The following is a 23,427-nucleotide window of genomic DNA, read 5'->3' as shown; positions in this document are numbered from 1 at the left end:
AATCCTTACAATTTTATATTGCGCAACTTTTTCACTCTGTTTACTTCCCATAGTTTTACTAGTGTTTCAAGAAAGAATCGAATGTAACACATATTTTCTAGGATATCAGACGACAAGTTATTTCGACTTGAGTTAATTAATGTAATCGCTTTCAAACTTCACTCATAATCCTGGTACTTCTTACTACAACACTCTCATTCGCTCATATCGACCAATGAAAGGGAATGCAAAAATTGGTCGAAACTTGAATCGTGAAACTAGATACTTAAAGATCAAAAAATTGAATGAAAATTATAATTTTAACATACAATATTTCGAATTACGCTAGCATATTCGAACTGACACCAGATTCTTCAAAATTTTTCATCAATTCATCCAACTGAATGTAAAATTCTTGCAGACAGATAAAAAAGGATTATAGGTACAAAATATAAATAGCTTTTAGTAAATAACAGTCTCAAGCACGGAAACACGTGTTTATTGAAAAAATATTAAAATAACGCGATCGTTTCACGACATTGTGCGGTGAGCGAATAAATACATTGCCGCAGACTTTTGTTGTCATCTGCGACAGAAGAACTTACTATTAGTTATTTTCTTATTGACCGCCATAACAGTTTTGGTTTTTTGGCATGAATTGTGTTATATTTTCAAAACCCACTATTTTTTAATGCAGTGGCGATTTAAAACTACATGATAAAAATATTTATAACGATCCTTGGTTGAAGAATCGAATTCCATAGGTTTTTTTTATTTGCCTCATTTTCCTAATTTTCATATATTTTCTCCCATCCCGTCGCTCTCAGTGACCAGAGCACGCTCCAAAATAACTCGTCCTTCCTTGTAGCGCTGATTATCGTCTGTTGCAAACTCATACACCCAGCCAAGCTTCGCATCACAATTTTTGCAACTGACGTCTCGTACCATATGACGTCCGGTTAACATAACTCTATCTTGGACTTCACTGTGAAACAAACAATATTTTTCCATATTTGTTCAAGTTTTATTTAGTAAGCAGCTATTATTAGTATAATGACTAACAAGTTCAGTTCCAATACATCAATGATTAATTAAGATCTTGAGAACTAAATTTCATGGAGTATCAAAGCGATTCGTGTAAAAAAAAATGCATTGTTGATTGTAAATGCTGTGGACAAGTCTTGACAGTTTTTTTGAAGTTGAATTCCCTTCTCCAGTTTGAGCATCAATTTTTCTGTAGGTCCAGTTAATTAAACTATACAAAGTTTTCACAGTACGTATTACGGCGTGACTGCATTATTAATCTCTGAATATTTTTATAAATTAGGATGAATCGATGTAGAAAATTAGGATAAAAACATTTCGCATTTGATCTTCACTGTACGTCAATATAACCTCAAAGTCCACCCAAAATAACCTAGAATGCTGAACTAAAACGAGATTTCAGACGTTTTTATACCTGTAATTAAGGTTGACAACTTTGTTAAATAAGAATGCGCGGCCCGTGGCTCCGGTGAATCTCGTGCTTATCAGATGTCCACGATTTGTCAGGTACGTGTCACAAGCATGACAAGAAAATAACCTCGTACCTCCCATATGTTCTAAAAAAATTACACCCATTTTGCTTTCAAATTCGATATACTTTTTTCAATCGAACTCCAAATCCTTAACAGTTTCTCGTTGATCGAGTTCAAATTATTATTCGCTGTGGCTATTCGCACCCTTTTTTCGTACGTTGCGTCGTACGTGGTCGTACGTCGCACGTTTGAGTCGTACGTCTAAAGCCGCGTTCGGAGAATCACTATTTACGCTAAAAATACAAGATATAGTAATATATCATTCAATGATAGCGTTAGCATTTGTAGCGCAACAGAGCAACGACTCTCTGAACGCGCCTTAAGGTGATCTATCACTTGCTTGCGTGGTGCTTGCGTGAGTGCGAGAGAGATAGCTGCAAAATGGTTACACGTTTTACTCGGACATCCTTGATTTTTTGAGAAAAATAAAAGTTACACCTTGTTCTCTAATAAAATGAGAATAGCGTGTAACTCATATTTTCTTTCCAATATCAACCTACTCGGAATAAAACGTGCAACAGGATTTTTACCGACTGAACAACTGATAAATCACCTTAAGCGTGCATCTTACGTATATATAGTCCAGTCAATGCAGGAATCGAGCAACTTTCAAGGGGAAATCTGCAAACTTGATTTAAGACTAATTTGATGACGCTGAATCGAATGGCGTAGATTATTTTGCGATCAACCCCCGGCAACATCATAAGCAAAATATGGTCATCGACGTACATCTCGTAAATTATGATCAATTCGGACCTTTATTTCTCCTAGACCCAAGCGCTTGTTTGTGACTGGCCATTTCCGTTGGATCCAGCACGTAATTGGATTTTTCTGGACAAATTTTACCTGGACTCTCTCAATTACCTTCAATTAAAGCTGAATTTTGAACTTGTTTTGCTTAATTAAATCTTGCCTCGTATCAAAATGAAATTAATTGTGGTGTTGGAACATAAAATGAATGTAATTATAAGAAAAAAGTTTTTCTTTATAAAGCAATAGTTTTCACGCCGGGCCACGGAGAGTCGCGTCGAGCGGCTAAGTACGCGTGGCGCGAGATTCAAATGAGACATTTTATGTGAAATGAAAAGGAAGTGCCGTTTCAATATATATGCCATATCAACACCTCTTATAACCATAATTCTAACGTGCTGTATTACCTCAATTTCCCAATTGATGATCATATCGTAACCTCAATTATTTTAGGCTGCATAAATGAAATGAATTTTGCGCAACAATTTAGCTATTTAGCTAAATTTGGTGAATATCCCTCGATGTCAGTCATGGAGTGCAAAGATCAAAACCCCCAAGAAAATTTTTTTATTTTCGTAATTGTTTTCAGTATTAATAACATTTTTTGGGAAGAAGAATAATAAAAAGATACAAAATGTATTGAAAATTTTTTTATTTTTGATCAGCTTTCAATTTTATTCAGTTGATAATTTCGCATGTTTAAATTCATCGATGAATGTTTTTTTTTTTCATTATTAGTTGGAAATTCGTATAAATAAATTATCTCGATAAATGGCCAAACATATAATTTGTAAAATGAAATTTAACAACAAATCAGCATAACTAACATTGCGCAAACATCACTTCGCACTATCATAAATCTTGAGAAAATTGGTGATTCATTCGTTGTAGAGTCAAAATATTGGCCGCTCGGGAAGCAATCACGATCAGTCAATTCACGAGACGTTTTCTCATTCCCACTAGAAGAACGACCTCCACATAATCTACATTTCGAATTTCGTTTTCTGTAAGTAAAATTGAAAACATGTTTTAGTTTTAAGTTTCTTCCTATGCAAATATGAGAATGACATTATGTTTTTTGATAAAATTTTTACATTTCTTTATAATCCAAACATTTTTGCATAAATTCACACGAAGAATTTTTACCCTGATGATGTAGACTGCACGGAGCTTACAGCTTTGCATTCTTACGCATTCTTTTTGATTTTATCCCATTTTCCCCCATCGACGTTGGAGCCTCTCGGCGGTTTCACCAAAGAGTAGCTGCAGAGCAATCTAAAAGTTTGGATGAAGAATTTTGGGTCCGGATGGTCATTGCTGCCGCCTGCGTTACGCATCATACCAAAAAATCTCTGAAAAAATATGTTGATAAATTGCATTATTCCCTGACGGTCCAAGAAGAGTATTATAGTAGAATACAGTAGGATTATTGCTCAATCAATGAGAAAAATAGTTCTAGCCAAATATTAATAGGTTTTAGCACTTTATTTAAAGATTGGAGGCATAGGAAGTAAAAAACACAACTCGTAACCTGCCTTCAAAGCGTCTTGATTTAAGGGGAGATATACACCTAGATGATCGAAAAAAGGTCATTTTTGCGAATTTTTCGTAGGAAAACTATTCGAAATTTCGGATTGAAGTTTGAACCAAATGAGAGTTTACACATACAAGAATATGTTCAATTTTTTTTTATTAAAAAATATAAAAAATATATAGAGATATCGCATGTTCTTTGGAGCGCGGTAAAAAAATCTGCTCACACGGTAGCCACTGTCGTTTGTTCAAAAATCATCTAAAACAAATAAACCAAAAAGATCATTAAACTGGATACTATAATCTAGTAGATGTGTCATAGCCGATTTTGAAAATATGGAGTTTTGACAAAATGGCGAACGTTTGAACATAAAGAACGATTTTTGAGCCCAAAATTAGTTATTTTGTATATAAAAAAAAAACTAGGCAACGAAAAAAAAAATCCTGTGACATATCTACTAGATAATGCTATACAGAATAAGCACACCAAATTTTAAGTCAATCGGTTTATTCGTTTTCGAGAAATTTTGGGTATCGATTTGAAAAACGTGGTTTCGAGAAAAACGCGTTTGAAAATTCAGGAATGAATAAATGTTAAGATTTGTCCACTTACATGGAATCATCCATATACCAGTCCCATAGTGCAGGTCGTCTACGGTCAACGCCATGTTCATGGCTTCCAAATTTTGTTAGCGGCGCCGTATTCGACCTTTTTTGTTTGTAACTGCGCTGGCTATTTTCAATATCTATTCGCAAACGAAAATTTTGTGTATTGCACTTATTGGTATAACTCTCTTATTTATCGAGGTATTGCTTTACCGTTTTGAAAAGATATTCTTGAGACCACAATCTTGAAGAAAATGGAAAAAAAAATCCATTTTTTCCGAACATCTAGGTGTATATTTCCCCTTAAACGTGCTGTCATGAGGTATTCGAAATTTGATTCTACGCGAAGGGCATCCAATATCTCAACGGTTGCACCCAGGGTTACTTTCAAGCCGTTCATGGTACTAGATGAAATTGGTATTTCTCTGCTCGGTACAGAGTCCTCCCAATTTTTCAAGTACGTAAGGAAACTTAAAATCGCTTTGTTCTGCAAGCAGGAACAAAGAAAAAATAGCAAACTTAGGAAACTTGAGGACCAGAACATTCAAAAAAAAGCAGTGTAGCAATGTACAAAAATAAAAGAATCAGTTGCGTTTAGAATAAAAGAAGGTTAAAAGAATCATGGAGCTATATTGTAGCCCTAATATAATAAAAGGTATCTGATGGTCAGCGAGAATCATTCCAACCAGGACTCGAAAGTCTAGTGAGTAGAAAATACATGCAGTAGAGAGAAAAACGAAAAAGTGCGAAAACCACGACCACGAACAATGCAAGAGTGAATAATTTTACGACGATTTTTGTATTACCAGCATGAAGATGAACAACATTGCGAGCTACTCCTCGCAAAATTCAACGATAGTGAATTGAATATGTGCGGCGGAACTGTTGAACATCAACCTTAATTCTTGCATTCTGTGAAAAAGACGAAAAATCTACAAATTGCGATGATTGTGGATCCATCGAAGATTATAGGCGATAATCGGAGAGCTGCTCTGCAAGTCTGTCAAAAGCTGCAAACAATTTGTCATTATAATACTGATTATTGATAAATAGCATACGACGATCTTGATGGTGTATTGTATGTGTATTTGGCATGTTCTTAGTCGCGTAATATTGATCACGGACAGTTATATTGGTACACGAAAGTGTTGAAATAGGTGAACAGCGTTCACGAATTGCGTAGCAAGAACTGGGGGTCCCGTACTCGTAAGAATCCCCAACTAAAAGGGAACCTTGTTAATTTAAAAAAAAAAGTACTTGGCACATGAAAATAAAACAAACAAAAAATTGAATAACTTTTTTTTTGAAATTTTGGTCGTCAATTCGTCATTATATTTTATGTTAACATCTTTAAGGCACATTTGAAATACAAATAATTATATTCTTGTACTTGCGTCGAAAAAAAAATCGAATTTTCTAACTTTCGAAAAAGAAAAATAATTAAAAATGAAAAGAAACGTGGAGTCGATAGAAAAATATGAAAAATTCCTTTAGCCAAAATCACAGTCTCTCACTTTCCTTCGTATTACGAATTTGTAAAAGTTACCTTTCTCATTTAGTTGCGTAACTTAAAAATTGCTGTTTGCTTTTTTTTTTTAGATATTTGCCATATAAATACTATATAAATATACACTCAGTTTTATGTATGTCAGTGGACTTTTTTTCGATATACATGTATATATAATATTATTTACGTACTTACATATTCATATGTTCCCATATATCTATATTAGGGTGATGCAAAAAAAAATCGGTTTTTTCTTTTTTTTTTTGGAGCTCCAGCGGAAATAGTTAATACATTAAAAAAAAGTAATTTTCCCAAACTTTCAGATTAAAAAAAAAATTTTAGATAATGCTCAAGCCACTTTTTGATATTTTCCTGTTTTCCCTCAAAAATCGCGGAGCAAAAATTTTCGTTTTGCTCTCATAGCATAAAGTGTTAGTGCTCCATGAAATTATAAATCTAATACAATTTTTTCACTCTCAAAAAAAATGTCAAGACTACCTCGCATAATTTATTTCTCCTTTTCTGTATATTTAGCTATAAATCATGAGATTAAAAGACGTGTGGAAATAGTTATTCTTGTTGTCCTTCCAAAAGAAAGGGCGAAAGTATTTTGCAAAAACAATTTTTCAAAATTTTGTCGAATTGAAATTCTCGGTTTCATTTCTATTTCTATTTCCATTTTTATTACAAAATAACATTTTTATACCAATATCAAAGTCTGATATTTTATCACAGAAGACGTTATAATTTGGGAATTTTCCAGTTTTCCCATTTGTTTTAAAAATTAGTAAAATATTTTGACTAAAATTTAATGAAAAATAGATGTAAGCTTATGAATACAAAATCGCAAGAATTTTTAATTCCGAACTGTTTTTTTACAATCAAAAACTATTTGAATTTGTACAGGAAGGCAACTTTGTACAATAGACCTATTTAGATCTTGTCAATTTAATTTTTTTTTAATTCGCGAAAATTACCAGACCGATTTTGGAAGTTTGATGAAAAATATTTGCGATTTTGAATCCATTAGTCTTCATTTTTTTCTAACAGAATTCGGTCAAAATATTTTACTAATTTTTATAACGCACAAGAAAACTATAAAATTCCCAAATTTTAACGTTTTCTGCATTGAAATATCAGACTTCGAAATAAAGAATTTGAATTCGGCAAAACACAGCTTTATTTGGTACGTTGTCATGTTTGTACGATGCCCTAGCAAGTTTTCGTGCATAAAAATATTTACATCTATGAAAAATACAGGAAAATTGAAATCAATCGCTTGAGAAAATACAAAAATCATTGTTATAACATGTAATATTGAAAAACTATGATTTTGCAAAGTACATTCACCTTTTCTATTGGAAGGAGGACAAGAATAATTATTTGTCTCATAATTTGTATCTAAATAATATATAGAAAAAAAAGAAACAAATTATGCAAGGTAGCCGTAAAATTTTTTTGAGGGTGACATAATTTTATTAGATTTATAATTTCATGGAGCACTAACACTTTCTACTATGAGAGCAAAAAAAAAAAATTTTTGCTCCGTGATTTTTGAGAGAAAACAGGAAAATATCGAAAAGTGGTTTGAGCACTATCTAAAATTTTTTTTAAAAATCTGAAATTTTGGGAAAATTACTTTTTTTGATGCACTAACGATGTCCGTTGGAGCTCCGAGAAAAAAAATATCAATTTTTTTTGCATCACCCTAATCTATATATATATATATATATATTGGCAACGTGAATTTCGTGTTACCGATTAAACTCCATAAAGTAGCGGACGTTAGGCATTTTTTACCATTCAACAGTGTTCGTGCACGAATCATTGTTTTTTTTTCCAACGTCCCTAACAATACTAATATTTTTTTTCAAAATTTATTCACATTCTGAACACCAAAGTTTTTTCCTTGCAAAGCGGCTTGAGTGATCATTTTTTGGCAATATCATTTCTGGGAATCGATACTGCCAATGATGATTAACGAAATACCTCATTCGAATGAAACCTTGATGTTTTTTTTTCTAATACGCATTCAATGAACAAAGTGACCAGTTTTTTTTTCCTTTGGTGCCTAATTCAAAGAATAAACATTTTTATTTGGTCCGCTCATCCAATCGCCAGTTATTTGATATATGTAAGTACGCATTCACATATATGGTTGAATATAAACTGCGCGTTTATATATTTTGATTATACAACTTTTTCTCGCGTTTTCGCGTAACGTAACACTGAATTTTTTTGTTTTCTTATTTCGACCATGACCTCCCAATGTGTGGGCTAATACTGTCCCTACTTCAATGTACAATGTACACCAAACACGCGTTAATAGAATATTCGTACAGAAAGAGTGTTCGAAAAACCGATCTATTGATAGAGTCGATGGATTGTAAAATTCCCAATGTAAAATCTTTGGAGATTTTTATCTCCGATTCACCGTTGCAAATGCGTATTAAATTAATGCCCCAACGATCACCGATCGGTTAAGACGACGCTTAGCAGAGGACCTATCATGAGTTCCCTCTGTTTCTTTGCAACGGTGCATCGGAGAATCCATAAGAACTATTTTCAGAATTAAGAGATTTGTCCCGTAGATAACTGAGATTTTTTTTTAACCCTGCGTACACTTTCTTGGAGACTATATAATAATATGTATGTACGTCTGTTTAATAAAAATCTGGATGAAGCGCCTTTCCATTGCAAAATAGCACAACGACGAATCATAGTTATTAGTATATTATAGTTATCAACGAGAATTGTCTAACATTTGATAAAAATGTCAATTTTATTGACGTCGTGCAATTTTGATGAAAATCGGCGAATCTTCAAAAATGCCCGATCGACCAAACGATTGTCAATTCCCGAGTAAATTCATCTGTGTAAATATTGCGTTCTCGATGTTAGAAAAATGGGAAAAGAAAACTTCATAACCGATCAAACAATTGGAGGAAACAATCCCGAAGCACCAGATTGCTCGTTTTGGCGAGCGCTTAAAAATTATTTACTTCTACTTTTGTTTATAAATATTAATAGGCATTTTTTTTTATAAATATATCCATGTCTGTATATGAACGTAAAAAACTATGACACGTGGTCCGTTCCACGGGCGTTTACTCATTTATCGATTTTTCTATCCCTGAAGTAAAAAATTCAAGTTATATCCTGTTTCTTCATTGTTTTCAATTATGTTTAGAAAATTTAGCTTCTGCTTCGTAAATCGTTATTACACGTTGAAAGTAAAATTATTTTCCATTACAGAAACCCAGAAACTTTTGTAACTGCAAAATTCAAATTTTGGAATCAAAAAATCAATATTCTTCTCGCCATAACCACTATCATGTTATTCCTAAAATTATTTAAAGTGGAAACATGTGATAATGAATTTTCTTCTTCTGTTGTCACAAGAAGTGTGATTTTTCTTTTAAAATATCCATTTCACGAAGACTGCAAGACTTAACGAAGCCAATGTATTGTTTTGGTTTGATGGAATTGGTTTTTAATTAGCGCTGCTTTCTCTTGGTTTTTTTCCATCTTAAATCCTCATTCATTTGGTCAATTTCGTGCGATTTGCCGCAATTTCAGCAAGGCACGCGAGTGCATCAAGATCTGGTGAAGCGCACCATGCTAATAATGGGAAAAAAATAACAAATATTTCAATGCATCAATTTTTCAACTCACTACAATAGCTCATTACATTTCCAAATGTAAGCATGCGGAACTCAAGTGAGCCCCAACTATGAATTTGTGCATTGATAAAAACTATAAAATCGAGATTGATTGATGAATTTACAAAGGTTATTAATATTGCATTTGACTCACGTTTGTTATCGGTCTGGTTTTTATCATTTTTTGAGACACTCGTTGCTGCAGTATTTCGTGTTATACTTTGTTTCCTGGCTTTTCGTTTTTGGCTTCCAACGAGGAGAGATTTGTCGGAATCTTCATGGGAATCGATGAATTCATTGATCGTTCCAGGTAAATCTCCGCTGACGTGACCCTGAAGCAACGAATTATGTTTTCCCACAGAAGAACTTATCTTTTGCGTGATTTTTTTCTTTTTCGTTCGTTGCTGCTTCTTCTTGCCCTGAAATTCTTCGAGGCTCAGCTCCGGTAAAGCCTCTATCTTTTTCTCCAAGTTAAAATCCCTTGAGGGTAAAAAAAATCGTCAAAAAAAATTTGTAACTGACGAGCGGTAATTTATTTTATTAGTCGATTACTTACTCAGCCTTGAACCTTTTATATGATGGCCACTCGCTATAATTGTGGTGTGACTCGGCACCTTCGGTTTCGGTTTCCTCAGGTTTTGATGCTTCTAATTTACCTTCGGCACTGAAATTATGATTTTTTTTTCAACAAAATAATAATTTTTGGTCATCTCTAAAATAGCCGAACATCTTTTTTTACCTCTCAACAAGATGTTCCAAATCACTGCGTGTACTATTTGCACCTTCGCTGCTTAGAGAATCTGTTTTTTCACTCACGTTCGAAGAAATTGAGTTCCTTCTTTCCTTTGGTCGTTCTTCGTGACTGAGAACAGATTTAACACGAAATCCCATTACATTGTGTTTGGGGGAAATGATTTAAAACTGACAAGTGAAATTCATTACGTATTCAAAGTTCCTGGACGTCGTCGTTTTGGTTGATGACCTATTGCACCCACATTCCTTTGCTGTTCAGCCATTAATTGCTGATATCGTAAGCCTTTGCAGCTTCTTTCGGTTCGAAAATTATTTTCTTCTCCCGTTTCATTTTTCTCCTCCTCGTTCTGTTAAATAAGCGAAAATTTATTACCCCTCAAAAGCTATGGAAGGAAAAAACGATTTGGTGATTGGTAATGATCAATCGTAAATCAAATGTGATATGATGTTTTTGGGCCTCGAAATTCTAATCCCAAATTCAAAATTCATCATAGTTTAAATGAAATATTGAATAAAAAAAATTGTTGGAATTGAAGCAGATATCAACAATGAGGGTAAAGTAACTTCAATTCTGTGCCTCTTCGTATTCTTTACCAATTGATGATGTTCATTGTTGTTGGATTCTGTGTTGTTTAATTTCTCATTGCAAAAGAGATCGACAGTGCATTTCCTTCTCTGTTCGTTGTCAATTGGAACATCCGTGTACAGTTTTTTGGGACTTTCTGGAGCATTGTCTGCCAAATTTTGGGACTTTGATTCTTTGTTAGCCTCAACCTCTGTGGAATTTTTTTGAGGAGTGAAAAGAGAACTCAGACCCCCAATTTGAGTTTCATCAGCCAATTTTCCTGGCTGTATGGAAGCATCTTCTTCGGACGTAGTAGTTTTTTCATTGTTGATGCTGTCGTAATTGGATTCGTCCTCTAAATTTTCTTCGCTGACATCGATTTCTGATTTTTTATTTCGTGGTCTTGTTGTTAATGTTCGTAAAGGTGGGGCTGGTAATTTGTACCATTTGAAATCTGGATTTGCATTGAGAAACGCATCTTTATACTGTAAGGAAAATTGATCACAAGATTATTTCTCCACTTACTTTTTCCTCTCTCGAATCAACAAGTGCTGCATGACTTCTTTATTAACTTATTTTCATAAAAAATTGACAATTAATTGAGTCTCACATCTTGCGCCAAGTTGGTGTAATCACATTTCTGTTCCGGGCCTAGAGTGGCCCACCACTCACCAAGAACCCTGGTAACAGCTCTATTCTCCAAATTTGGGAAAGATTTTCTCACTGAACTTCGATGCTTTTTACAAAATATCAAAAATGCATTCATTGGCCTTCTGGCATGATGAGCTGGTTCTCTCAAATCCTGAATGTTCTGAAAAAAATGGTGACGATGACATTGGCAATGTTATGATTTGAAAATGCAAGGAGAACGAGGCATTTTTGATCCAACGTTCCATAAAAATCATTGATCTAACAAATAATCAATGAAAGATAGAGAAATTTTTTAATATTAATTCTTCCGATTCTTGTGATTAAGCATGCCAGAATCCTTGTTCTTTTGGTTGATGAGAATGGTGAAAAACTTGCTGTTAAATTCAATCAGAATTGGAAATTTAAAAAAAAGTTTTTTTCTAAACCTTTCATTTCCTAAAAACAAATTTTATTTGTATAAAATGAATTTGCTTTGAGATTGAAACGTCAAAGAATTATTTTGATATTAATGGCATTAGAAAGCATCAATTTATGATAGCTTGTGTTGGGGGAAAAAAATCTGATAACACACAAATAGTTTATCAAGCACTGATACTTTGACAATTGACGAATTTTTTTCGAAGCAGGGAGAAATTTCTAGCAGCTGTTGAAGATGTTTCAAAAAAATATTTTATCGAGTTCTATAAAGGGTATAGGTAAAAAAAAAATTGATTTTTCACAATTAAAAATAAATTTGCCAAAAAAATAATTACATTGCTACAATATTTCCGTGAAAGTTCGAACGAAAGCAGAAATCCGTTGTGACGGAACGATCTCAAGGTTAAAAAGAGCGGACAATGAAATCTTTGAATTTTCTACGTGTCTGAAACTCTTTATTATGACTTTTGACAGAAGGACGTCACTCAACGAAAACAATATTTGACGTCAGCAGATTCAGTACAGAATGGAGGGGAAAACAACGAAGATGCTGTAGAAAATTGATGGAATTTTAGAAATATCCAAATTTTTATTTACAGTTAGTGTCAAAAATAGGGATGGGAGAAAAATGATTTAACATTTGGCAGGTACGAACCTTGTGCTGTTGATCGTTGGCAGCCATTTTTGGATTTTACTTCACAATATTCACTTGAGGCGACGCATAATAAAAGATAAAACACTTGCTCGTGACTCAGTCGCGATTTCTCGATTCTTTTTTTTTTATTTCGTTGATGTGACTTTTGCGTTCTTGTCTATTATTTCGTGAATGACACTCTCACGAAATTTCTCAAGATTGACGATGGTTCACTCGTAATGATTTGACGAAACGAGATACTTTTCCGGAAAACTTCGCGACGTGATGAAAGACAGAATACCAACAGATGTTGTTCGTGACTCCAAGTCAAAAGATTAATTTTTCTTTCTCGGTCGATCGCTCTCACTCTCCTTTTCCTCTTTCTCACTCTCGTATGAAGAAATTATTGTTCCTTTTCCGATCTATATTCTATATTCCCTGGTTTTTATACGAACTCTTTTAATCGCAACCGGAAGTGGAATGAACCGTTTGTGATGTTCCGCCAATTATAGAGACGAACGAAACGTCAGAATTATTGAAAACAACGTCACTGCAGCTTGTTGCACGCGATATTCGATATGTCATGTGTGTCGTCTCTGTAGTGCTCTCCAGTGTTCGCTTGTTTCCAATTGTAGATTTTTTAAATAATTATACGAGTAAAACTTTGGTAACCTTCACTTGTCAGAAGTTTTTGTCACAAGTTGTCGGTTATCATTTTTTTACGAATAGTCTATTTTGTTTTTCTTTCTCTCTCACACACACACATTCTCGAAGTTTCAAATTCCATACGTTCCAAACATCTTATTACAGTACTGCCAATAATGCAGTTTGACGTTTTTGTTTTCGGTATAACAATCGAATCATCTATTTCATCAATGAATTTTTATTATTTTCTATGGGAAAATCGACAAATTTATACACAAATTAACAGTGACAGATTCGACTGTCTGACTGAAGCACAACCATCAGTTTTCTAAGGTTTTTGTCAAGGTCGTTGGCAGTCGTTGAAAAAATTGAGGGACGATAGCTGTGCATCTATTTCTCCCTTTTTTGTTAATTTGGTAGTGACATCTCTGGAATTGCATAAGTGTTAACCCTTTTACCGACTACAGGTAAATGTTTCGACTATATATATTTGATCAAAAAAATTCCTGAATTTCCAGAATAAATCATCATTATTTTATTTTTATCTTCAAATAATTGTAATCCTATAGTGTCGAAAATATTTTTTTTAAATTAACCCTATATACCTGGGTTGATTTTTAAAAAATTTTTCTGAGCACGTACAAATCCTCTGCTCTTGTTTTGAAGTCTTATTTTCCCGAGCGCACAAACCTCAAAGCGTGGTACATTGTAATGAACGTAACGAATCAAAATCAAACACTACACAAATACATTTTTTTGTAACAATCCTTTTTTGGTATCTCCGCCTCTCGTCATAAATTTTCATTGGTTCATATATAATATATGTAACCGTGTATTCTCATAGAAAAATGGCTTCCTGAATTCTTGTTTATCCGTCGACCAGTGAGAAAACAAGTTTCAGCATGTAATCGGAACTTTCGTTGGAAAAATTTTTATTATTACGAATCTTAATCAAGTTTTAACAGAAGCAAGATTCATGGAGACTTTTCCTACCGAATACGAGATTTTTCGTCTTGAGTGAAAGTGACGTCCAAATTTTTTGAGGTTAATTTATCTTTGGGAATCTCGATAACCTCCAAAAATGGCTGCTTCTTTGTCAGGTAAAATCTTTCATCGAATTTGACTAGTGATTTTGATTTTTTTTCTTTAGCTACGTTTTTCAATTGAATTGTTAACTATTTTGGAATTTCAACATTAAAGTATGCTATGCGGGATCGTTCCATGTTATGATCCAATCTAAATTGTCTTCGAATAGCTCATTAATGAAATTTAACACGTTTTTAATCAAACTGAACGAAGTTTCAGTTTTTAGTATTTTATTGACCAATGTATATGAAATGAGTAAATGATTACTCTGTATGATTCAACACAATTTTCATCAAAAATATAATTTAGAAAAGAAATTATTCTCAATAGTTGATCAAAACAATAATGAAAAATAGTTTATGGTTGTTGATTGAGTGAAATGTAAACTGGCTTTGCTACTTGCTCATAAGGCTATAGACAAAAATGAAACCATTGATTTCTCATAAACAGCATACTGGGTCAAATTTTTCCAAGGTGCTGGTTTCCCATTGGATGTAGCTACGAAACATGCCGTAGTATTTTCCAACAACCGTATAAAACCAGACATGTTGCCGGAATTGGATAAAGCCAGTTTGAAAGACATGGGAATAACGCTGATAGGAGATATGATAGCTATTTTAAGATACGCCAAGAAAGTAGTAGAAGCGATGACTTGCGAGAATTTTCTGGTTGATACAGAAGATGAGAAACCAGTGAAGAAAATTAAAGCGACAGTTCCGAGTCGCGAAATAGCTAAAAATGTAGTTGTCAAAACTTCGAATAAGAATATAGCAGGGAAAATGAAAAGCAGCCAAGAAGTCACGACAAAAGCTGTGCCAAAACCTGTTATTGTCAACAGTACAGCAAAAGCTGTGACGGTAAAGAAAAAAGTGACTCCGAGTCCTAGAGTTGTATCGGCAGTGACCAAAGAAATTGCCAAACCCGCTGTGGTTAAAAGAAAAATTGTTGCCGTCGTTTCGGAGAGCGAAAGTGACGAAATCACCGAAATCGACGACGACAACAAAGAAGATTGGATGAGGAAAAATGGTAAAAAGGTGAAAATGACGATCAGGGATGAGGATAAAGTTGGATACACGGTCATCATGCCCAAAGGAAGAACCATGCAAAGTCAACAAACTTTGAAAAAAATTACCGACCAAAAACGTACTGTTTTCGATCGCTTGGGCGATAGCTCTGTTACAAGCACAACCAATCCAGCAGAGAGCAATTCTACACCGACTTTCAATATCACCGGACTCGGTAATGAAAGTCTAAAAAGAACTTTCAGTGTTTTCACTCGTCTCGGGGACAAAGATGCCATAGAAACGGTGAAGAAAATAACTATCTCAAAAGAACCAGCGGATGTCTTCCGGCCTGGAATCCTTAAGACAACGAGACCTTCCTCCATCGGATCAACTAGTCTCTCTCTCAAACAAGAACCCATAGTTATAACGACAAAATCAATCGGTACTATGCATGCGGATCATGAAAAGAAGCAAAAGACTACAGCTAACATCAGACAACTCGTTAGGACCACAAAAAAAATAAGGCTAAACGAACCATCTTCGGCACTCAAGTCCTCTGCTAAGGTTACTATAAAAGGTAGCAGGCCAGGTAGCAAATTAGGTAAGAATCTCTCGTATTGTGGATACAAAAATTACAAGCTTGAAAGTATATTCTGCCTTCAGGAAGAAATTAATATGTAAAAAATAATTATTTTGTATTTCACAGCATCCGAAAGAGTCGGAATTGTACCGGCAAAAGCTCGTCTTGGACTCGGAGGCAACGCAGTGACAAAACAAGTCACGTTTGATCGGTTCGCAAAAGTGACTTCTTTCGAAAAGCCCGGAGTATTCAGTCGTTTGGGTTTCTGAGACGTTTTGGATTTAAAAAAACTATAGTCCAGTAATTTTTTCAACCTTTGATCACGATTGTTGTAATTCGTTTTTAACGTTTATTTTTCGTTGCTTTCTCCAAATGATTTCTCGTTGTATATAGTGGGAGGAATATTTGGAAAAGCTCCGCCACGTTTCATATTCCAGAAATTAACCATATTTTACGAATTTTCATTTCCATTTCATGATTGTTCTCTCTTAATGGGAAAAAGAAGTAACCAAACGTTTGACAGCGTACCTTAATGAGATGGTTCAGTTTTATTTGGAATTTGAGAGGACAGAAATATGTAATAGGATCAAGGTGAATGAAACAACTCTTTTATACGAAACTATATGTGCTCCGCAATGAATCATCTTTACTATGTATCAATTACGTACAAATACACGTAAACGTCATTTCCTATAAGTTTCTTAAAAAATCATAACAAATTTTGTTAATTATGGTTGACAAAATTCCAATAGAAAATCATTTTTTTCCTCCGAAATTGCTAAAGAGATATACACATTTTTTGCATAATTGTTCCTTTTTTGCAATTGTAAACATGTAAATGAAACAAACCATTAGGACAGTCTCGAAATTACGCCAAGCTACTTCTATTATTTTTTTCTAACATAATGTTTACTGTACAATGTTTTAAGCTCAATTGGTAATGGTACGCTTGCTTTCCTTTTTTTTTTTTATTTTTTTTTTATTGAATCGTTACGAGGATGGAAGTTGCGAACGGGCGATCGAGAGACTGGCCTGTCCGGTTTTTAAGGGCGGGCGCACAGAAAATTACCAATGAGCTTCACCGGTGATCGAAGATTATCGCAGAAAGTTGGTCCACGGCCTTCGTTGCCCTTTGGTTGTGCAGGCTGAAACTTAAATGTCCATTCGGATGAGAAATAAACTGTTTAACGATCCATCACGCCTACAGTGTCTTGTCTCGTTTGTATTTTCTTTTGTCGTGAAAAATTGACAAATTCTTGATGCAAGATTTTCATACTTATTGAAAGTTTTGTTTGAAACTCGACAATTTATGATAGATGCTCGAGGACACTGACGTTTTCGAATAATCAATGGTGGAACGATACATTTTCTTGTTTATACTCAACCTGTTCTTTTTTTGTGTAAACGATGCATTATTTATTGATAAATGCAAATATGGGGGAAGATTGCGGCTCCGAGACTAGTTCCAATTTTCACACTGAGACGACTGTAACCATTTCGAAAAACATGAATTATACTAGTAATTTAAGAAAATGCGTCAAACGAACCAAACCTTCGTTCAATTATTTATTTCCAATGATACTGATGTTATTACTCATGGAATTCAACTGATATTACAAAAATCAACTCAATACCGTAAAGCGATCCTAGTTTATAAAATTAGAATGTTCAATCTCGTAATTGTATGGGAGAATGAATAAAAAGGAATAAACAACAACGAATAGAATAAAAAAAAACGAAGGTTAGGTTTACAGAACAAAGTTGACGCCCACCTTTAGAACACAATTCCAAGTGCCACTTGATTCCCACCAAGTTTCGCCGCCCTGCAAAAATGAAACAATCTTTACAACCTCGGAGGAAAAAATGTTACACGTGTGTGTTTGACGAAGATAACAAGAGTCGGTGACACAAGTTTTTTTTACAATCTCTCTATGACACAGCTTACAAAATAATAATAATAATAATACAAAATTCATCGAAGTTTATATAAAAATATTGGGGCAATCGGAAGAGATAAGGTCTCCCAGAAAACGTGTCAGATGCGAGGCATTGACAATCGATTGGGCAGAAAAAAATAACAATAGCTGCGAGTAAGGTAAGAAAACAGTTTTTGATGTATTACGAAGAGCATGTGATAATGCGTATGGAGACGAAATACCGACCATTGAATGTGCGATACAAATCGCGTAATCGACCAAATTCGCAGAATATTATCAATCAAAGCGTTTCAAGGTAGACGAAGATGAACCTTGAGGAAATTCCATTTCCCAGTTCATTTTTTTTCACGAATCCTTGCATCACTCGATGGAATTGGCACTGTTGAGATGGCAAATGGAGCAAAACTCGAGGGAGATTTTTCCGGAATTGACGTGGAGACAAATGCCACTGTTGTCGAGGTTATCGAACAATTTCGTAGAATCATAAGTCTCAAGATCCTGAGAAAGATTTTCGTCGAAATTATCGACGGAGTTGAATATGTCCTCGTCGAATGGTGGCAAGCGATCAAGTTCAAGGTCAAAGCTGTCCTTGAAGATGAAACTTTCGTTGTTACCGAGATAGGGATGATTTTCGTTGTTATCGATTGAGTAAGAATTTTCTTCGGAGCTATCTCGTGACGAATTGGTATAAGTGTGATCAGAATCACCACCAATGGTTGAAAGTCTATTCCTCATTCCGGCAGCAGTTTCTTCGCAGCGTTTTCCTCCCCCGCACTTGCCACCGGCACTTTCCAATTTCCCGTTCCATTCACTCGCGGTCCGCAGCTGTTTTGAGTATCCGCTCTCTGCGCATTTTCGATTCGATCGAATCTCGCTTCCTGCTGCAGCTCTTCGGGTCGATAACGATTCATTCATCGACCGCAAGAGATTTGTTATGCTGCTGCTGTTGTTCAGAACGTTACGAAGGTATGAAACCTCACCCTTCAAACGCTTCAAATCGATGTTCTGACGTTGTATCGTGTTTGCCAAATTTTTATTCTCTTGCTTAAAAAATGCTAATTTGTTCTCTATTTTCTCCAGGTATTCTTTCTTCCGACGACGATTCTCTCGCGCTAAAAGCGCATTCCTGTTTAGACACGGTCGTTTGGTGGTTCCTCGACTCCCACCCCCGCGGCAATTTCTCCCACCTGACAAAACTGATCCCTCGTTTTTAGACTGCCCCGAGCGACTGTTTGACATAATTTCATAATCCATATCACTCTGATCATTGTTCACGCTCTCCTCATCCTCCGAACTAGTGTACTCTCGCATCGCAACCAAAGAAGTCAGATTTATATAGAAGCCCAGTTCTTATGGGCGGCTTGAAGACAAACTTTCTGCGACCCAAACTGCCGCTCTGCGGCGCGGCGTTCGCTTGTGACGTCACTAGCGAACAGCTGTCACGGAGGTGGGGAAGTTAGAATGTTGTTTCTCTCTCACACATTAAATGGCCAAAAGATGCTTGGCCTAAGCGCGTGGGGTCGAGGGATCGAATCCTACATTTCGATATTTTTTTTTTGTGTATACTTATATAAATATCAGCGAGCACTTCTCTTTATAATATAATTTTTGGAAACTATAAATATCGTTAAAACAATAAATAAATCACGGGTAATTTGGACAAGCAGTATGAGCTCGATCTGGGATCGAGTGTTCAAGTCCTGTTTATTTTTTTTTTTTTTTCGAGTCCACAACAGACTATACCCGTGAAGCAGCTGAAAAATCATAGAAATATTTGAGTAGAAATTTAAAGGATGAGAAAACTCTTTGACTGGAAATAAAAGAATATTAGATAGCGATCTAGATTTTTTTTAATGCACTTACTCGTATGCATATGTGATTCGAATGTGCAGTTTTCTCATGTAATTCGATCAGTTATTTATTCACGTAGTCAGGATTATTGATGCTTGAGTTTGAAATGTTTCCGTATTAGAGAATTTCGTGAATTTAAAATGGAAAAAAATTCGATCATAGCTAGAATTTGGTAAACACCGATTTGACAAGAACAAATCTTGAGTTAACAGCCCAATAATATTCATGACATGAGATTTTTTTTTCCAGAATCAACTATATATCTTTTTAAAAATTTCTGAAAAAATTCCTGTAAATTTTTGTGAATATTGATGTTATTTCTGAGACGTTGAATGAACGATTCCTGGAATACCGTCATATGAAAAAATTGAAGAAGATCGATAGTAACAAGAATAGAAAAAAATTCAGCATAGGTCAGAAGAACTACATTTATTTATGCAACGAAAGGGATATTTTTGTATAAAAAGGGTCTGTCCCTGTGTGTGAATGTGATTGTTTTCGAAACTTGGTATAAAGCAAGCATATAGTTGTTTCGTGTACCCACTCTCAGTTAATTTGAGTTCACGTATAGCAGTGTTATTGAAAAATAGACAGTGCATTTTAGAGTTTTTTTTTAAAGAAAAAAAACATGCGTGAGCTAAAATTATTCAATGGAAACCACGGGAAGGTGGTGGGTGTCTTCCATCAGGACAGGGAGGATGTACTGGAGAGGGAGGGTGGGAATGAGAATTCAATGAAAGTGTTAAAGAGTTTTCCCAGAAAAAAAGAAAAAATTGTAGAAAAAAAACGGTCAACTTTTTTTTAAAAGGATTTTGAAGAAATAATGCTCTTACATGCTGGGAACAGTAGGATCACTCTTTAACACAGGAAGTTTTTGAGAACCTTTACCAGGTTACAAAACAAACCTTAACGATAAAAAAGTAAACGATATTAAAAGTTTTCAGTTAGGTTACAACAAGAACAGCTTTTCTGACTAGAAATCGTTAACGTAAATCAAGTTTAAATAAAGAACCCATGCAAAACTTCAATCAGATCTTATATCTTATATAAAAATTTTTCTCAAAAAATGAAAATGTGGACTAGTTTTGAAAATCACTTCAAAAGTACCATTAAAAAAAAATATTTGACTAGAATTGTAAATAAAACGTATCCCTGAAAAAAAATATCGCTTTAAGCTTTGAATAAATCATAAATCTGAAAGAAAATCTTTGTTAGGGATGTGAAAAAGCATACTATGGCTTTGAATAAGTAAAAAAATATATTTAGCCTAAAAAAGTTGGGACATTGAAGCTTACATCTTTGAAATGCTACGTTTCAAAAAAGTTTAAACCATTTTGGATACTTCTAAAATGAAAAGTTTATAAAGTGCAAATCATTCAATATTGAATCTTATATATTCACTGAGCAAATCCCATAGAGAAAAAAAAATTTGTAATAAAAATGGAAGGAAAAAAATTTAATCTATCATTGTAATTTACTTTATTACGCGTTTTATTATCCGTAATTTACTTTATTACAATAAATGGAAACAATTTAGTTGGAAATAAAGTGAAAAAAATGATTTTTCTTTCATGGCAAATTTATCAAATCGACAAAATTGGGCTCGATCATTTTTTTGAAATCCCAATGCCAAAAAAATTAGAAATTAAAATGAATTCTGCTAGATATATACTACCTGAAAAAAAAAAACTGCAATAGCGAAACTAAATCTAATTTTCGTATAAATCACTGAAAAATGATGCTGAAGTTTCCAATGTTGGAGTCCAACGAAATGAATGAAAAAAACGTTTTTAATTCACCAATTTTTTATTTCACGAATTGTTGGTACAGCTTGAAAAACTACGAATCGCAAATTTGGCAGGGAACAAAATAGGAGAATTACTGGAATTATTGGAGTTTTTTTCGATCATTTCGTTGGACTCCAACGTTGGAAACTTCAGCGTCATACCGAAAATACATTTTTCTGTTTGAAAACAATTTTGAGGAAAATAATATAATTCAAATTAATTGAATTTATATCTAAAAAGTTATAATTTTATTGAAAAAATGTTCATTTAAAAAAGATGTTTATTTAGAAAGAAAAAAAAATGCATCATCATACGAGATTCGAACCCTAGACCTTCTAGACGGTAAACGTGGATGGTAACCACCTGACCACGCTAGTACTTATACAGAGTAAGAATTGTTACTTCGTCATAAGTCGTGAGAAGGCTTGAGGTTTAAGGGTTATGATTTGTTTAAAATTTGAGTCACACCGTCACTAATTTTTGTTTTCATACATTTGTGAAATCGAATGTATCGACGTTCAGTTAAATCGAACTGAACAAAAAAACTGTTCTCCGCGGTTTCTCACCACACACGTACACGTATAACAACATTCGCGATATTCAATATTCGTTGAATTTACGGTTAATTTGGTCGCATTTCAAAGAATATACTAATTGGAGACAATAATAACTATGAAATACTTTATTTTTTGATATCTCCTCCTTTCTCGAAGATATAATCACAAAATGTCATCCAATAGCTTACATTGTTTCATTATTTTTCCTTTATCAAAACAAACTCACGCTTCTCTCTCCTTCGGAAAACGATGAAACGTCAATTCCGGATTTTTCCTCTTGGAGTTTCTACATCCTTGATATAAACACAAGGCGTTAGACGGCATTTTCACTACATATAATTAAAGATCCGAAAATTTAAAGGGACCGGCACGACAAAGCGCTGACTCAAAACACACAATGGCGGTTAGAAAGTGAGGGGTGAGCGCAAGCCTGACGTCACAGCCTGACGTCACGTGTCCCCAGCGTATAAGCCCATGAGAGAGAGTGAGAGCGAGAACGGTATGCCGACGGCAGCGCCGCTGGATACGAACTAACGCTGGGGACATGTCCCCACTAAAATCGGCACAAAATTTCCTGAAGGACTGGACTTCTATCTAAACATCTGACTTCTTTGTCGCAACGTTTTTAACGCGTTTCAATGACATGGCGGCCGCGACCAACTGTGCCTCCGCGATTTTCCAAAAAAATAAACTGTTTCGCAATCTTCCCGTTATTCAATGTACGTCGACGACTACTCACTTTTCTCAATTCGTGTGGATCGGATGTTCTTAAATTCAGAGATATTATTTGATATCAAGATAATTGCACTACGAAACTTGGATGATTGTTGCGACGTTGACACGTCAACAGGAAAACACTCTGTGCTGTGCGCTGTCGCGCTCTGTGCTGCCCTGCGCCTGCAATCCCTGCAATATGGAATCGGAGCGATCGACGCGACGCGGCGACTATTCCAGAAAGTTCGGTCACATGTGACGGTTTCAAATCAAAATGTTGGCGGGCAAATTCAAATGAAATTGATTAAATTTACGATTCAGACACTTTTTCATTCAACGGATGAAATTTTTTATTCGAGTAAAACCCTTTGCACAATCTTAAACTCATCGCCCACGTTTCAGGGGTATCCCATCTTTATGATATCAATGGAACATAATATTTTTTAATTTTCGTATCGCATCGTTGTGCAGAGTACGCAAATGTATGTATATATATTTAAATTATGAGGCAATAATTTAGTCCGGATGGAAAAAAAAAATTGAAATTCCAGTGGAAATTAAGGATATCGTTGAACAATAAAATGGGTCACAATTTCATAACTTTTTCCTTATTAAAATAGCAAATAACTCTG

At 34.6% G+C, this 23,427-nt stretch overlaps 4 protein-coding genes across 11 annotated transcripts; 1 reads left to right on the top strand and 3 right to left on the bottom strand.

The window, feature by feature from the left end:
• Positions 1-462: 462 nt before the first annotated feature.
• Positions 463-1,791, bottom strand: Yippee (yippee zinc finger protein). The gene is made up of 2 exons (XM_043432620.1): positions 1,439-1,791; positions 463-964 (listed from the first exon to the last, which is right to left on the bottom strand). The coding sequence occupies exons 1-2, from the start codon at positions 1,597-1,599 to the stop codon at positions 775-777; spliced, it is 351 nt and encodes a 116-aa protein (XP_043288555.1). The 5' UTR covers positions 1,600-1,791; the 3' UTR covers positions 463-774.
• A 1,150-nt stretch (positions 1,792-2,941) lies between these two features.
• LOC122418441 (HMG box transcription factor BBX) lies at positions 2,942-13,732 on the bottom strand. 6 transcript variants are annotated; one of them, XR_006262504.1, is made up of 11 exons: positions 12,656-13,732; positions 11,543-11,743; positions 10,962-11,417; positions 10,557-10,714; positions 10,354-10,476; positions 10,171-10,278; positions 9,769-10,094; positions 4,453-4,932; positions 4,067-4,098; positions 3,453-3,658; positions 2,942-3,310 (listed from the first exon to the last, which is right to left on the bottom strand). XR_006262504.1 is itself a non-coding variant. In XM_043432661.1 (8 exons), exons 1-8 carry the CDS (start codon positions 12,680-12,682, stop codon positions 9,494-9,496), a joined length of 1,479 nt encoding a protein of 492 aa, XP_043288596.1. In that variant the 5' UTR covers positions 12,683-13,727; the 3' UTR covers positions 5,511-9,493. The 6 variants fall into 6 exon arrangements, 1 of the variants encoding a protein (XP_043288596.1); XR_006262501.1 differs by having other exon boundaries at positions 3,453-4,098; positions 4,453-4,585; positions 4,659-4,932; XR_006262502.1 differs by having other exon boundaries at positions 3,401-4,098.
• Positions 13,732-16,645, top strand: LOC122418442 (uncharacterized protein C19orf47). 2 transcript variants are annotated; one of them, XM_043432663.1, is made up of 4 exons: positions 13,732-13,746; positions 14,124-14,379; positions 14,816-15,970; positions 16,076-16,645. In XM_043432663.1, exons 2-4 carry the CDS (start codon positions 14,361-14,363, stop codon positions 16,216-16,218), a joined length of 1,317 nt encoding a protein of 438 aa, XP_043288598.1. In that variant the 5' UTR covers positions 13,732-13,746; positions 14,124-14,360; the 3' UTR covers positions 16,219-16,645. The 2 variants fall into 2 exon arrangements, with proteins under 2 accessions (XP_043288598.1, XP_043288597.1); XM_043432662.1 differs by lacking the exon at positions 13,732-13,746 and having other exon boundaries at positions 13,879-14,379.
• Positions 16,574-22,973, bottom strand: LOC122418444 (probable serine/threonine-protein kinase ifkA). Of its 2 annotated transcripts, XM_043432669.1 has the most exons (4): positions 22,703-22,973; positions 18,112-19,203; positions 17,722-17,772; positions 16,574-17,435 (listed from the first exon to the last, which is right to left on the bottom strand). In XM_043432669.1, exons 1-2 carry the CDS (start codon positions 22,724-22,726, stop codon positions 18,247-18,249), a joined length of 981 nt encoding a protein of 326 aa, XP_043288604.1. In that variant the 5' UTR covers positions 22,727-22,973; the 3' UTR covers positions 16,574-17,435; positions 17,722-17,772; positions 18,112-18,246. The 2 variants fall into 2 exon arrangements, with proteins under 2 accessions (XP_043288604.1, XP_043288603.1); XM_043432668.1 differs by having other exon boundaries at positions 17,722-19,203.
• Between the last annotated feature and the right edge of the window lie 454 nt (positions 22,974-23,427).

Source organism: Venturia canescens, chromosome 11 (assembly GCF_019457755.1).
Source record: "Venturia canescens isolate UGA chromosome 11, ASM1945775v1, whole genome shotgun sequence".
In the NCBI taxonomy this organism is placed as follows: Eukaryota; Metazoa; Arthropoda; class Insecta; order Hymenoptera; family Ichneumonidae; genus Venturia; species Venturia canescens.
This window is presented reverse-complemented; position numbering and strand designations above follow the sequence as displayed.

Excerpts from the sequence above, each read along its gene's own strand:
- Yippee (XM_043432620.1), bottom strand. The coding sequence starts at position 1,599 with ATGGGTGTAATTTTTTTAGAACATATGGGAGGTACGAGGTTATTTTCT. Across the intron at positions 965-1,438 it reads GTTGTCAACCTTAATTACAG|TGAAGTCCAAGATAGAGTTA; the intron begins GTATAAAAACGT and ends TTTGTTTCACAG.
- LOC122418441 (XM_043432661.1), bottom strand. The coding sequence starts at position 12,682 with ATGGCTGCCAACGATCAACAGCACAAG. Across the intron at positions 11,744-12,655 it reads CCAACGATCAACAGCACAAG|AACATTCAGGATTTGAGAGA; the intron begins GTTCGTACCTGC and ends CATTTTTTTCAG. Across the intron at positions 9,574-9,768 it reads AAACCAGACCGATAACAAAC|CATGGTGCGCTTCACCAGAT; the intron begins GTGAGTCAAATG and ends TCCCATTATTAG.
- LOC122418442 (XM_043432663.1), top strand. Across the intron at positions 15,971-16,075 it reads CAGGCCAGGTAGCAAATTAG|CATCCGAAAGAGTCGGAATT; the intron begins GTAAGAATCTCT and ends TGTATTTCACAG.
- LOC122418444 (XM_043432668.1), bottom strand. The coding sequence starts at position 22,726 with ATGTCATTGAAACGCGTTAAAAAC. Across the intron at positions 19,204-22,702 it reads CATTGAAACGCGTTAAAAAC|GTTGCGATGCGAGAGTACAC; the intron begins GTTGCGACAAAG and ends CTGACTTCTTTG.